The sequence below is a fragment of the Falco rusticolus genome, chromosome 4, assembly GCF_015220075.1.
Source record: "Falco rusticolus isolate bFalRus1 chromosome 4, bFalRus1.pri, whole genome shotgun sequence".
NCBI lineage: Eukaryota > Metazoa > Chordata > Aves > Falconiformes > Falconidae > Falco > Falco rusticolus.
In genome coordinates, this window is record NC_051190.1 from 28,437,872 (window position 1) to 28,452,520 (window position 14,649).

General features: G+C 56.1%; 1 protein-coding gene across 2 annotated transcripts; it reads right to left on the reverse strand.

The window, feature by feature from the left end:
* Window positions 1-1,865: 1,865 nt before the first annotated feature.
* Window positions 1,866-14,363, reverse strand: NATD1 (N-acetyltransferase domain containing 1). Of its 2 annotated transcripts, none has more exons than XM_037382705.1 (3): window positions 14,211-14,363; window positions 6,126-6,244; window positions 1,866-5,333 (listed from the first exon to the last, which is right to left on the reverse strand). In XM_037382705.1, exons 1-3 carry the CDS (start codon window positions 14,305-14,307, stop codon window positions 5,217-5,219), a joined length of 333 nt encoding a protein of 110 aa, XP_037238602.1. In that variant the 5' UTR covers window positions 14,308-14,363; the 3' UTR covers window positions 1,866-5,216. The 2 variants fall into 2 exon arrangements, with proteins under 2 accessions (XP_037238602.1, XP_037238601.1); XM_037382704.1 differs by lacking the exon at window positions 14,211-14,363 and adding an exon at window positions 8,259-12,891 and having other exon boundaries at window positions 1,867-5,333.
* Window positions 14,364-14,649: the final 286 nt, after the last annotated feature.

The following is a 14,649-nucleotide window of genomic DNA, read 5'->3' on the forward strand; positions in this document are numbered from 1 at the left end:
TGGTGTATCTCCAGGATCCTTGTGCTTCTCTGGGGCCTGCTGTAGCTCCTCCCAGTTCTGAGTCGTCCCAGGAGAGGTTTCTCAGGAATTAGTTCTCCCTTAACAAACAGCAGCTTCCTGCTCTGCAGCCTCCCCTCTCTTGGACATACACTGAGCACCCTTTGGAGAGCACAACTAGCCCTCCTCCAGCCTGACAGTGCATGTCAGAAGAGCAGCACTGTTTTTGCATCTCCTGTTCCTAGAAAACCTCTTTTTGACAACGTTATTTCCAAGTGATGTAATGTAACTAAAGAGGACAAGCTCATGGCTGCCTTCACCTTCCCAGACATCGCAAGACTGCTCTACCAAACTGCAGGACCCTCCTGCACCCCTGCTTTCTCAGCGGTAATTTGGGGGTCAGCTGCTTTGGTGGAGGTAAAAGGTGCCTTTGGTGTTTGGGAAGTGTGCCTAGCCTGGCAGAGCATGCGGCCAACCGGCAGCATTGCTGGGACAGGCTGGAGCATCGGACTGTCTGGAATGTGGAATGTAAACAGAGCGTGTTACCAGCAACAGCCTGGCTTTGTGCTGTCTCTTGGGAGCAGCAAAACCCACACTCCTGCCTGCTCAAATTGCAGCCCAGGGGCCACTTGTCACTTGTCATGTTGGATCCAACCGTAACTGTAAATAAGCTGTGCCCCTTCTCCCCCCACCCCCCCAGCCCTGCCATTTTCATCTATTGAAACTCCAGCCTCAGCCTCTGTAGCTTGCACCCAGCTTTAGGAAGCAACATTAACATGCTGTGCTGGGATCCCAAGTGCTCGGGCTGTGCCCCCAGGGCTGAGGAACAATGGCTCCATCCAGGAGGGAAGCGCCTTGTGTTTCTCTGAGTCACCTGCCTGCCTGCCTTGCTCTGGACCAGCACAGCAAGGAACAACTCCACCGGCTGGCTATTTAAATTATTTCCTGCCTTTATGTTTTCAAACACCTTAAATCCAGAAGACAAGCGTTGAGTGCTCAGGAGAGGCTGCATTTGCAGGATAACTCCCAAAGACTCCTTGGCCTGCAATCTCAAAGCTGGACTGATGAGTGTGAGCAGGGGTGGATCATCCGGCAAAGGAGAGGAACCAGTTGTGATCCCACTCACCCAAGCTCTATGCAGTCATCACGAGGTCAGCCAGCTCTATGACCTGAAATAAAATTCAGTAGCTTCAGCCCGTGCCTCCCCGTTCATTTGCAATGGGAGCATGCCAGGATCTGGCTCTAAGGTGCTCCATGATGGGAAAAGGGTGATGCAGGTAGCACCCAGTTAGGTGACCAAAAGACATGAGTGGCTGACTGCAGGTCACAGAGAGCTGCGGCCAACACCAGACCAAGACTCATCCTGATCCTAGCAAGGGTCTCAGGGACCCTCCAACATCCTCACCTCCTAGATGGGGCTTTTGTTGCACAAAATCCTCTTCCTCATAAGTGAGTAGTTTTCTCCGGTTTTTTTTTGGAGTGGAAGGTTAGGCAGTAGGAAAGTGGACACCAAGTACACAAACATGCAGACCCGGTAACTTCTGCCTTTTCTCTTGCCTTCTCCAAGACACTGACAGATGTGCAGTAGTTACTGTCTAAGAGATTTGGGTTTAGGTTTGTTAGAGGATGTGAAAAAAAGAGAATGTTTATACATTTATGTAGAAAATGAATATGCAGCAACAAGGTAGCAAAAATCATACCCTGGACATGGACTGGAGATCAGAGTTGTTTGACAGGACCTGTGAAACAGGCTCCCTGCCAAAGTGACCCAGCCCAGCGGTGACAGTGCCAGGGATGCCCAAGGTCTCCTGGTTCTGCAGGCACCTCCTCCTGCCTCCCATCAAGCGCAGCACAGTGAACCACTGTGGGTCAGTTAAGCCACACTTTTTATTGTATTGTATTCCATGCATTATGTTCATGTTTTATAGTATGACAGAGGGAGGGAATAAAGATAAATGTTAGACATAAACAAAAGCAGAAAGGTCATTTGTAACAGGTCCTGAGAAGGAAAGGCACATCGTAACCACCAAATTCAACAGAATGGAAACCTTGGACAGAGGAAGACAATGCTGGAAAGTGGACAAGGGATGGGATGTTTCAAGTTGGGTGCTGTGGAAGCAGGTTTGACAGCAATCTGCATTTCCCCACCCACCAAAGTCTGTAGTTCAAATGGGTTTGGGGATCTCAGTATTCAACGGAACCACTTCCATACTCCTGTTGCCAGGGAGAGTCCAGGACCCTCAAGTCCTCCAGGCTTAGTCAGCACCAAGGGGAAGCACAGGACTCAAAGCTCCTTCCTGAAAAGACCAGCTGGAAAGGGCAGCTGCTGGAGAGGCAGAGGGAGGGCTGCCCAACACCAAGGGACCCCAAGCCATCTCCAGCCTGGCAGTGCCAAATCACAGAAGCACCACAGACCGTGGCATCGCTGGTGACCTGTGGGTATTGCTGTTCGCTGACTTCAAAGACCAGGGGAAGGGGAGGCCGGGGCAGAGGATGGGTACAGCAGTGAAACGGTTGGCACAGACACTGGCACACATCTCCATCAGAAGGATTGTAGCACCTCGAAGGGAAGCAGCAGCAAAACAGTGTGCTGTGCCTGATTTAAGGCAGTGATTGCCATTTGTGATCCAGCACCAAGGTTCCTGCCAGGGCAGCACAAAAGGCTCCAGAGCCAGGCTTGGACACTGGGTCACTGCAACACTGCTGGTGCAGCAACTGCAGCACACCCTCCAGTGAGCCGCTCTCATGCAGTGGACACAGTGGGGTACTTCTGGGAACTGTCACGCAGTGGAAAAAGCACAAAACCAGCAGAGGCTTTGCAGTACTGGGTTCATGCTATTGCTCCCACGAGGCAACCAGATACATGTCTCTTCCAAGCACCCAGCCCCACTGTGACAAAGATATGACAGCGTTGTATCTTGGCTTACAAGAGAGGAAATGGTTCAGCTTCACCTTGGGATCAAGAGCAGGGACAGTTCTGTCATCACTTGGCTGTAACAGAGCCAGCCTTGCTCCTGTAACTAGATGTTGAAGTGTTTTGCATTTTAAAGACTGAACATGTAGCAGCCCAGATTTCTTCTTGAGCCCCTTTTCTTTAGTTTGTTACCTGCAACCCCTTCCTAGTCCCTCTAAACCACACTGAAGGTCACAGCCTGGCTGAAATAAGCAGCAAGAGGGCAGCAGAAATGTGATGTAGCGGCAGGGCTCGATGCCTTTCCTAAGCAGCACAGACTAGAGATGGGTCTGCCACCAGGCACAGGTCCCTCCCCAGGCAGGTGGCAGACACAAGCAGGGGTCTCGCCCTGTGGTGTAGCAGGGCAGGGATGGAGTTTGGGAGCTTTTACTCAAGCCTGCAGGCAGAGGGCTGTGTTACATTGGTAGCAGGCAGCCCAAAAGCACAGGCTTCACCTCCAGCCAGTGGCCAGAGGAACAGCTCAGGGCCTCCCTGACCAAGACCAGGCACAGGGTCTCCATCTCTGACCAACCCAACCAGGAGAGAAGGTTGTAGGAGCTCTTGCCTTTGCCACCACAGACTTTGTGCTGGGCTTGGGGAGAGGGCTGAGCTGCCTCTTGGCTGGGGCTTCAGTCGGTCTGTGGCACAGGTTGTAAACTTAAGTTCCTGCTGAGATATAGGCTAGGTCTGGATTTGGCCTCCAGGTGAAAGGTTTTTTTATCTTGTTCTGCCTGGCTGCAGCCCCCAGTGGCTGCTCAGGGCTGGCTTACCAGCAGCACTGTCCCCCCACCCACAGCACAGCCCTTGGACACCGCAAAATCCTAAGAGCTTCGAGGAGATGCTCTGGGGTCTAGCTCAGGCCCTGGGAAGCCTGGGCAAGGCAGGACAAGCCAGAAGCAGGCAGTGCCCTACAGTGTTACCTCTACATCCGACTGTGACAGCGCTGAGCTGTGCTACAGAATCATCATCCTCAGAGGTAACAGCACGACGCGAGGGTCTTCCTGCTGCTGGTTGAGGACCCCGCAATGCTGCCAGTGCCCTGGGCTTGGAGCTGTGAGGAGGCCAGTGAGCAGAGGGGTAATGCCCTAAGCCAGGACTTCTTTCCAAAGGCTGTAAGAAGGAATCAGCATCCCCACGGAGGCAAGTGGCTCTAGCATCAAGCCCTGGGGATGGCCCAGGAGCAGGTCCTGGAGGCTTTGCCCCCATTGCTTTCAGGATGCGATGACAGCTCAGACTTTACAATCTGGGGTGCAGACAGAGGTGCAGGGCTGGAGTTGAGGGAGATGGGGGAGTCTTCCTCTTCAGCTGTAGGAAACCACCCTGGTGCCTGCAAAAGCATGGGATGTCCCCTCATTGCTTAGGCCAGGGCTGGCTGTGGAGGCTGGTGCTCTTCTGAGCAGGCTGTGTCCACACCAGCATGGTCAACACCAACAGCAGGGAGCAGAGACAGCAACGACAGCCCACGACCCCGTGGGCATGTCATGCTGGGGCTACGTACAGAAGGCTGGGCAGGAGCTGGCATCCCCAGGAAGCAGTGTCTGCAACTCAGCCACCTTTCTTCCTCTGCACACTCATGCTGCATATGCTCTGCCACAACCCCTGCAGTCAAAGCCCACTCCTCGCATGGCTCCTGTCTCTAGGCTTGAAAGTGTCATGATCCCCGTGTCTCCACGGCCAGTACAGCAAAGCCTCTGAGGTGCCACCATGGCCCACATGTTCTTATCTGTACTCCATGTGGGCTTGTGCAAGGCTCGGTGCCCAGCAGATGCTGCAGGGGATGAACCTGCCACAGGGCTGGGCTCCTCCAGCACCTTCCTCTGTCCCACAAGGCTTAATCCACAGCATGTGCCCCAGCTGCCGGGTGGAAAGGGGGGGGCTGGTACCTTGTGACCACCCCTAAGCAACATCCCTCAGTAAGTTCACAGCTGTCACCAAGCAGAGGGAAGAGGATGAGGTGCAGATCAAGTCATCCCCTGGTTTTGTGATGGAGTTTGGTGAAAAAAGTCAACCTCTTCCACCCCTCTGGCTTGGTAAGAGCACTGGGGAGCACCACATGTGCCCAGAGCCAGCCTGGCCCAGGGGCTGTAGCCATGCTCACACGTGGGCAGAGAGGAGGAGGTCGTGCCCACACTCGTGCACCACATGGATGTGCTTGAAAAAATGGGAATTGCGAGTGTGGGAGGGGGGGGTTTCCTGAGACCGCAGAGAAGCAAAGGCCGCGTTGAACAGTCAGAGACGGGTGCGCTGGTGTCAGAGCAGTCCTGCCTTAAGGCTGCAAGTGTTCCAGGTACTGCGGCAGCGGGTTCTCCTTGACGTATTTCTGAATGTACCAGCACGTCAGGTGAGCTTTCAGGTCCTCCTCCACCACAAAGTCCAGGGCTGCCTGCAACCAACCGGAGAGGACAGACGGGTTACAACCAGCACCCCCAGCCACGCTCCTCTGGAGCCTCAGGGGGGTCCTGACTCCCACACCCCGCACGCAGCTGGGGGAGGCAGCAGGTCACCCTTACATACCCACTGTGCGATGCAGGTGGAGGGAGAGGGCTGGGGAGAGAGCACAGCCATCCTGCCACAGCCTCCACAGGGTCCCCAGTTTAGCCAGAGGTGTGCAGGGACCCCCCAGGTAACCCTCAATGCATCCAGCCTGGTGGTTACTGCACTGCAGGTGACAAAAGGCCACCTTTGTCACCCATTTGCCCTGGCGTATGCGGCCAGGGTGCAGCTGTGACACCAAAGCATCATCCTGCAGCCCCCCCATCACCGTGCTCACAGCTCCCCAGCTCTCCCTGCATGGCTGTGGGCCTCAAAAGCAGAACCCAAGGCAGGAAAGGGACTTAGGAGGGCCTTGAACCTTTGAGAGGAGGGGGTCCAGCCCCCAGGAGAGGCTCTGCGTCAGCCCCTGCACGGCGGGCATGAGGGCTGCTCGCTGCGAGGAGGAAAGGGCCAAGCCTGGGTGAGCGCCTGGATGTGCTGGCACCCACCAGCCCCTCTCGCCACCAGAAATAGGAATGTCTGATCACAGATTGCCAGCTGCCCCTATCTCCCATCAGAGCAGGGACGGTTCCCAAGGGACACACATGCAATTCCAACGTGACAGGGCCCGGCTTCAGCCAGGGTCTCTAGCCATGGCCGGGACGGCAACAGCTTCTGCCCTTCTGTGTGTGCAGGGCTGTACCTTTGCGAGGTGCTTGGCTATTCCTCTTCCTCGATAGGCGTCTGGTACTTCTGTGTGCTGCAAGTCCACGATCCGCTTCCCCACGTATTCGTAGAGCAGCACTGCCTTGTCATGGCAACCTGGGGGGTGCAAGAGAGGGGTGAGGCTTGGGACAGCCCCAGGCCCCAGCCCACCGTCTGATGGAGCCATTCACTGGGGAGCCCACAGGGCAACGGGCAGCTTTGGGATGGCTACAATAACCCTCACGCCTGTGGGAACGGCTGTGGCGCCGGGTGGGAGACTGCTTTCGGTGACACTGGGATGTCCTTGTTGTCCCCCCAAGGTGTGAGCAGAGGCAGGTCTGCCCGGCCTTTCCAAGCCCCTGGACAAGGGGCAATTTTTCTCCCCAAATCGCTGATGTGCCAACACAACACGTTTAGGGTACTAAAGCAGCTGGCAGGAGGGCTGAGATGTGTGGATGGAGGGAGAGACAGTGCAAAAAGAGGAGGGGGAAGATCAGGACAAAACTGACGCAGGTAATAGCCAATTCCTTTCTCTCCACAGCACAGCATTCTTTGTCATGGTATATAAAACAAGACAAGACTTCTTGGCCTGGTTTTGCAGCATTTGGATAGACGCATTTTGGGGAAGATGCTGGGAGAAATGAATCCCACAAACACACAGGAAATCGCACACAGGTGTGCAGAGGGGTTTGTGTACACACATTTACATGCGTGCACACACACAGGCTTCCTGTTGCAACACCCTGACCTTTCTCACAGCAGCTCAGTTACAGGAAAAAAGAAGTTTCAGCACACATGTAAATGAGAGGAAAGCTAATAACACCCCCTGCCAGCTTCAGCTGCAGGACCTGAGCTTCTCTCTTCAACACAAAAGCAAATGTTTCATTTCTAAAGGGTTTCTGTATTTAAAAGTGAGTTTCAGAAATGCAAGCTTCCAATCAAAGAGACAAGCTCAATTGAAATAACGGAAACTCTTCTTCTCCCTCCAATGGTTACTGGGGGGCAAGGGGCCGCAAGGTTCACCTGCATTTACCATCTGCCATTGCTGAGCTCAACACGCTTTATTTTATTGCATTTCAGCTGACAACTCCAGCCTCATTCTCCTGACCCCTGTATTTGAGAGGCACTAGAAATGAGCCCATCTGAATTTTGTGTTTCAAGAAAAACAGCTCAAGTTTTTGTTCCTGCTCCTTTTAGGCAGAGACTCAATCCTCCTACAAAGCATGGAAACCTTTGCATTTCCAGGCTGAGTTTATTCCTGCTGGTTTCTACCCGCTCGTTCTTGTGCCAACATTGTTCTTGGGTGGACATAAATAATTTCCCTCCCTGCCATTCCCCTGAGTATTCACAGGCATCAGTCCTGCCCCTCTCAGCCTCTAGTACACCAAAAAGCCAAGCTCCCTTACTCTCCCTACAGATCCTCGATCCTCCGCCCTGTCTCAGGATGGAGGGTTTGGGGTGAACTGCTGGGATGGGCAGAGGTAATGGGGTGGGGAAGGGGCTGACAGGGTGCTCACCTGTTCCCACTTACCAAGACCAGCACAGGTGAGATCCTATTGCCCCATTTGACAGCTGCAGGTCTTTGCAGGAGGGAAAAAAAAGGAGAACCACAGCATTTCTCCACGTGGATCCAGGCTGTGAAATGCTCTTAAAACAGCAGCTTTCACATGCTCCAGCCTTTCCACTCTGCTCTCCTCCCAGGCTAAAAATTTCCATAGCCTCTGTCTAAGGCTTTGATAAGTTTAAACTCTTCTCCAAGTGATGACAGAGAAAAAGGCCTCATTTTTTAAAAACATAACTTTTATATATAGCTACTATCTATTTAGAAGCATCACACACACAAATGCATTTTAAAGCAGAAGACTATGCAGTGTTTGGAGCACCTCAGCTCTGTCCTGGACAGACTTTCCCTCGATATTTGCTGTATCACAGTAGCACCACAAAACCCCAGACAGGACGGGAGCTGCAGGGTGCCACCAGCGCACAGATGAACACACACAGAGCCCAAAGGATTTTACAACCAGCTCTGCAGAGAAAAGCAGTGTTGCTAATGCTGTGGGGAAACCGGTCCCAGCTCGGAAAACCACTGCAGCTCAACCAAAGTACATAAAAGCATCTGTAACATGCTCACCTTGGTGATAGAAGCTGGAGCCACCCAGCAAGGACATCAGGGACACTGGTGCCATAGGGTTTGGTGCAGGCCCTGCAGGTGACACAGCTTGGGAGGAGATGGCTGCTTCGTCCCCACTCCTGCACAGCCCCAGGGCTAGGCTGGGCTGCACCAAGCTCTCCTTGTCCCTCATCTCCAGCTCCCTGCTGCAGGACGGTGATGGCAGGTGATGCAGAGCCACGAACTGAGCACCCAGATTGCAGCAGGAGCTGATGGATGTGGGACACAGCCAGAGGTGAGCGGTTACGCTTAAGGGTCACCACAAACACCTCCTGCAACCCTGCTGGGCAAGAACATGCCAAGTCAAACCCATAGGCAGGGCACAGCTGGACACGTGGGACTGCAACACCACAAAGGCTGGAAGTGGGAAAAAGCCATGGTCAAAGGAAAAACAAGCCAGGATCTGAAAGGACAGCATCCCACCCAGATTCTCTGCTGCCTGCTGTTGGGCTGGGCACTTGGGGCAGCCCTGCCTCCAAAGTGACACCGGCCCTCAGCACGGGTCCTGCAGGAACAGCCTCTCCTAAAGGCTGAGGTTCCTCTTCCTCTCCTGAAGAAGGCTGAAGGTGGCCAAAGGCTCACAAAGCAAGGGGAAGAAGCAGCCAAGGGAAAGCCCGTTTCCTTCAAAACCAGCTGCTCTGCACATCCTCTCCACGCTGTCCTCACCAGGGACCAGAGCCTCTGGGAAAAGCTGGGTGAAGCAGGCTGTACCCCCAAACCAGGACTGTTCCTAGGCTCTCCATAAGCAGCTCCATACATAACCCTCATTTCCCCACCAGAAGACCTCCCTGGGGCCAGAGGGAGGACACGGGGCAGCAGAAGCACCTTGCTGCAACACGATGCTGGAAGAAGCCAGCCTTGCTGCTCCGTGGTACCTTGGACACGGGGGCCTGCTCCCAGCAAAGGGAATGTCACAAAGCTGGGGGAGCTGGAGGCAGGATTGACCCCTCACAGGAGCAGCCCAGCCCCAGCTTGTTGCAGGTCCCCTGCCAAGAGAAGGACACAAGCAGAAGCCGCACCAAAACGTGACATAAGAGAGATGCCACCAGCCGGCATCCTTCCTGTCTGCCTCTCCCCCTACGCTTCAGGGCAGGATCAGGGCAGGGATCCTCCCAGCCTGCACAGACTGAGCTAGAGCTCGGCAAAACCAGCTCGGGCCTCGGCCAGCCCCAGCAGTGCCCAGCGAGCCCGAGCATGATGTTTGACTTGCAGATGCTCCCCTGCACAGTGCCTCAGCTTCAAGGCCACCACCAGCGAGGAAGTCTGAGTCAATGCAAATCAGCACAGCAAGGAAGAGGAGCAAAAGGCTGCAGGATGAAAATGGCAGCCATGGCAGCACAGCTGGTCCCCAGCCCGCCCTCCCTCAAAGCACAGGGGGCACAGGGAAGGGGAAGCTTTCCTGGGAGGTGGGCAAGGGACCAGCTCTAAACTTGCTCTCCATGGAGGGTCTCTACTGGGACCAGTAGCACAGAGTTTCCACCCAAGCAGGGTGGATGGTTTTGAGCAGCAGATGAGGCCCCTGCACCGCAGGCTCAGCTGTGCCGCCCCCACAAGTCCCCAGGCCAGGTGGCTCACGAGCCTTGGGGGATCAAACAGCCAGCCTGGCCCCAGCCCTGAGCCGAGGAAGGGACATGGCACATGTCTTCCCAGCCACCCCACTCCAGCCCATCCTTCTCTGATCCCCTCTCCCAGGGCATGCACAGTACCTGCCTGGCGATGGGGATGATGCAGCACAGCAGGATGTGTCCCTCCAGCCCCAGGCCCTGTCCCTCTGTGCTGGTCCCAGCCCATGACACACCATTGTGTGCCCCACACCGGAGCAGGGCAGAGGCCTGGCAAGGGCGGGCTGCTGCCTGCAGGCCGATTTCTGTGCTCTGTTGCCAGCTTTTGGAGACAGCCCCTGAGCTCCAGCCCCCTTAGGGCTCTGCTGCAAAGCCATTCTCCAAGAGCAAGCAGGGAAAGATCAGACACCAGCCCTGTTTCCCACTCTCAGACCCAGGAAAGCCCAGAGGCAGGCAGCAGCGCAGCTATTCTGGCTGCTGAGCCAAAAGGTGGCCACCAAAAGCTGCGTGTGGGGCGAGCTGAGAGGATGAGATGTCCTGAGGAACCAGCGCACCCCAGGCTGGAGCTGACTGCACACAGCGGGCTGGCCTTGCCCCCCAGGGAGCCACTGGCACGTTGCTACGGAAAGAAAACACAACAGAGCCCAACAGGAGCTGAGTGGAGATGGCACAGCCGTGATGGAGGGGCCATACTTGCAGGAGCAGCAGTGGGGGGGCACTCTGCTTTGAAGCAGTTTTCCGTTTAGGAGCTCTCTTGAGATGATGGCAGCATGGGAGAAGAGTGGGGACATCTTGATGCAGTGTCCAGCGACCAGATCCTTTTGTGCCCACTGCAGAATCGGTAGCTTCCTCCCGCCGGACAGCATCTGCCCAGCAGAGCTGAAAACACCAAGGCATGACCGGCTCTAGTTCTCCTAACAACCCTGAGCCTGGACTCCTGACAAGGAGCTCCCAAGACTCAGACCAGCAGCAGGCAAAGCAGGAGCTCCCAGCCACTGGATCCTGCCCAAACCCAGCTGGGGAGGAGCAGGCGGTTTGGGAAGCGTGGCTTGCTGCACCCACGTGTTGGATGAATGGGAGTGCGGGTGTGCCAGAAGTCCGCACATCCCTGAGGAACTGGAACTGCTCAGCACATGCAGTGAGCCCGTCTCCCAACTGGAGAACCTGATGTGTCTGATGGGCATCAAGAAATCAAAGAGGCTGCTGCTAGAAGTGCTGTTCCTCTGCCCCAAGCAGCTGTGCCAGCAGCTGGGCTGACCAGCTGACTACTTTGGGGTGAGGGTCTCTTTGGGTTTCTTGTTTTGACCAGAACTTTTATCTCAGATCCAAAAAAACCACCCCAACTATTCCTGCATGATATAGCCTGTATGATTCCCACAGAAGTTTTTAGCTTCAACAAATTGATGTTTTCCACCACAGTCACTGCATGGGGAGTTCTTTGGCTAGCTCATGCTGTTAGTCACATCTTAACCGATGACAAATCCAGTTGGGCTTCTTTCTACCCTCCTCTTGGAGGGACAGCGAAGCTCGGTGAGGTCTGGTTATAGTCAGCTTTACTTTCAGCTTCTCAATGCTTCTGCATTTGGGATGCAAGGAAAAAGGGAATGCATTAAGTGAAGCACCTGTTTCTATCAGAATTTTAAGAGGCACGTACAGCAACAAGGGGAGAGAGGGGAACAACGAGCAGAGAAGGGAGAGACAGGGCAACCCAGAAAACACCTAAGGCAATTCATCTTTCTGGCATACAAGGAGGAAGTCCCGAGATGAGGTTACATGGGGGTGCAGAGACAAACACAGGACGATGCTGAAAAAGAACACTTTCACAACTAGTTCACAGCTTTCTCAGGCCTCTTGCTACAGGGACATCCATAAAAATATTACTGCAGAAAGTTTTCTACCCACCATCACACTACCGTAAACCACCAACCATCAGCCCAGAGACCAGCTATTACTGAAGACTAGCAAAGCCTGTCTCCTTGGCCCCTGAGCCCAAGGCTCCTGCGTTTTCCCAAAGCATCACCCATGCTTGACATCTAGCTGGAATTAGGACCAAGGCACCTGGGACAAGCCAACCCTGGAGTCCATCGCTGAGCTGCAGGTTTGCCCTGCAGCCTGCTGTTCGTCTCTGCCACAGTGCATGACATGGGACAGAAGCACTCTCAGAGGGACACGTGGGTCACATTGACGCCAAAATCTGTGCTTGACCTGTTTCTTGCCATTCCCCTGCACGCAGCAGGGAAAACCTGCCAGAGCATTCAGTACCGCTGACGCGCATCTTACCAGGAGCGGGAGCGATGAAGAGAGCAGTGCAGGAAATAAACACCCTGCCACGCACTCCCACAGAGATTGTTATCTTCTGACCACCTTCCAGGGCTTGGCTGTTATCTGCAAATGCCTCACAAGAAGGAGAGACAGATCACCTGCTCCGCGTGGATGTTAGTCAGGCCAGCAGCAGGAATACCATCATGCCAGGACAACGCTCAGCTCTGCTCCCTTAGGTGAGCAGCGCCGAACTCACAAAAAAAGGGTTCAGTCCACCTGAACTCCCAGAAACAAAACCACAGCCCTGATCACAGGGATCCACCTGCAACCTGGGGAAGGCTGTGGCTTCCCCGAGCTACCATGGTCCCCTCCTGAAGCGGCAAGTTTTGTGCTGATTCACACGTGACTCCCAATGTGGATCCCACCAGTGACACCCTCACAAAGTTCATCCTCTCCAGACCTGACTCATCACCACCCAGCTGCCAAACGCTGCTCTACCCATGGGGTGGCTGGCAGAGGTTTTATTCAGCAAACCATGATAAAAAGATTACATTTCCCTAATTACCACTGGTCCACAGCTCTCCCCTCTCTTTCGGGTGCACCTGAACTCTACCGACAGCGACAACAGCGTTACAGCTCTCGAGACGGCAGCGGGGACCCGTCACCCGGGACCTCGTTTGATCTCTCTCTGTTTGAAATAAGCAGTTGGTGAAATTGTTTTCTCCGCACCCAGCACACACGTCTCCTCCTTCCTTGCTCCACCACTGCCGAGCCTCCAGCCTGCACTTTGTAATTAGTGGTTGAAATGAAAATGGGGGGGGGGGGGGGGGGGGGAAGGGAAGAGTCTAAAATAAAATGCAGACTATTCCTGTCGTTTTATTGAGAATGCCTCCTACAGTCTGCATCATTTCTAAGTATCATTTTTATTTATTGTTTTAAAAAAGGCAACTACCCTGTAATTTCTGTTGGGCACTGAGGTGGCCGTTTTACCCAGTAGTTCTCAGCATGACAAATGGACAGGGAAGAGATGCTGGGATCGTCAAATATTTGGGATTAACCATTAAGAGGATGGATGGAAAAGAATCGGCATGACATAGAGAAATTTTAGTGGCACTCACTTTTTTTGTTCACTCCACTCAACACGTGGCAGAGCCACTGGCGGGGCCTCCACAGCCCCACAGCCACTCGTGACAGCTTGGCTCTGTGCTGTGGGTCCCACCAAACCAGGTGCCAGGCACCCACAGCACCGGGACCCCACGGGCTGCTCACACCGGGGGGCTTCCCCGCAGGAATCCCCCCAGAAGAGCCACCCAGCAGCTCGTCACATCCCCAACGCCAGGTTGGTGCAGCCCCTCCACATCGCCCCAGGGCACCTACCTGCTCCTGGGGGGGACAAGCTAGTGTGTCATCCCCCCCTGCAAACCCACCCATGCCAGCACAGGGCTCCACATGCCAACACCAGGCAAGAGACCCCCAGACCTCACAGGCCAGCTCCCAGGGGGCAGGAAGGATGGGGGGCACCAGCAGCAACCAGGGTCACTGCGGAAGTACGGGGCGGGGGGCTCAGAAGCGTATACGGGGGCTTGGGGCAGGGGGGCTCTGAAGCACATCGGGGGGACCAGGGTGGGCACAGGGGGACTCAGAAGAGTACTGGGGGGGCAGAGAGGCACGGAGAGAGGCCCAGGGGGGCTCAGAAGCATACGGGGCGGGGGGGGCACAGAAGCACACCGGGGGGAACAGGAGGGGCAGAGGGGGGCTCAGGAGAGTATTGGGGTGCACATGGGGGATCGGTGGGGGCACGGAAGCACACCGAGGGCACGGGAAGGGCACAGGGGGCTCAGAACTGTACGGGGGGGGCACGGAAGCACACCGGGGGGCACGGGAGGGGCACAGGGGGGCTCAGGAGAGCACTGGGGCGCACACGGGGGGACAGGGAGGGGCACAGACACACGGCGTCGGGGGGAGCGCACAGGGGAAGGTGCGGTGGGACCCGGCGGCACGGGGGGAGGGGGGCCGGGGAGAAACGGGGGGCTGAGACCACCCTCCCCCGAGGAGGCAGAACCGGGGAGCCGCGGCCCCCGCCCCTTACCGTTCAGCCGCACGGTGAACTGCCGCCGCTTGCGATCGTGCTCCACCTGGATGGGGCAGCCCTGCTCCAGGAGGCCGAGCGGCGCCGAGTGCGCCATGGCCGGGCCGGGGGAGCGGCGGGGCCCGGCGGGGCGGGGGGAGCGGCGGGGCCGGGGCGGGGGGAGCGGCGGGGCCGGGCCGGGGCCGCGGGGCTGCCACCGGCGCGCGGCCGCAGGAAGCCAGCTGGGCGCCACGTGCCCGCCGCCCGGCCAATGGCCGCGCCGCCGTTTTGTTTTGGTACCGCCGCCCGGCTCTTAAAGGGGCAGCGCACCGGCCCCGCTCCGCCGGCCACGGCGCCCCCGCGCGGGCGGGCACGGCACGGGCTCCCGTGCGGCCCCAGTGCGGCCCCAGTGCCCTGTGCGGGGCCCGCACCCGGTACTCTGCGCTGGCTTGCTGGTGCT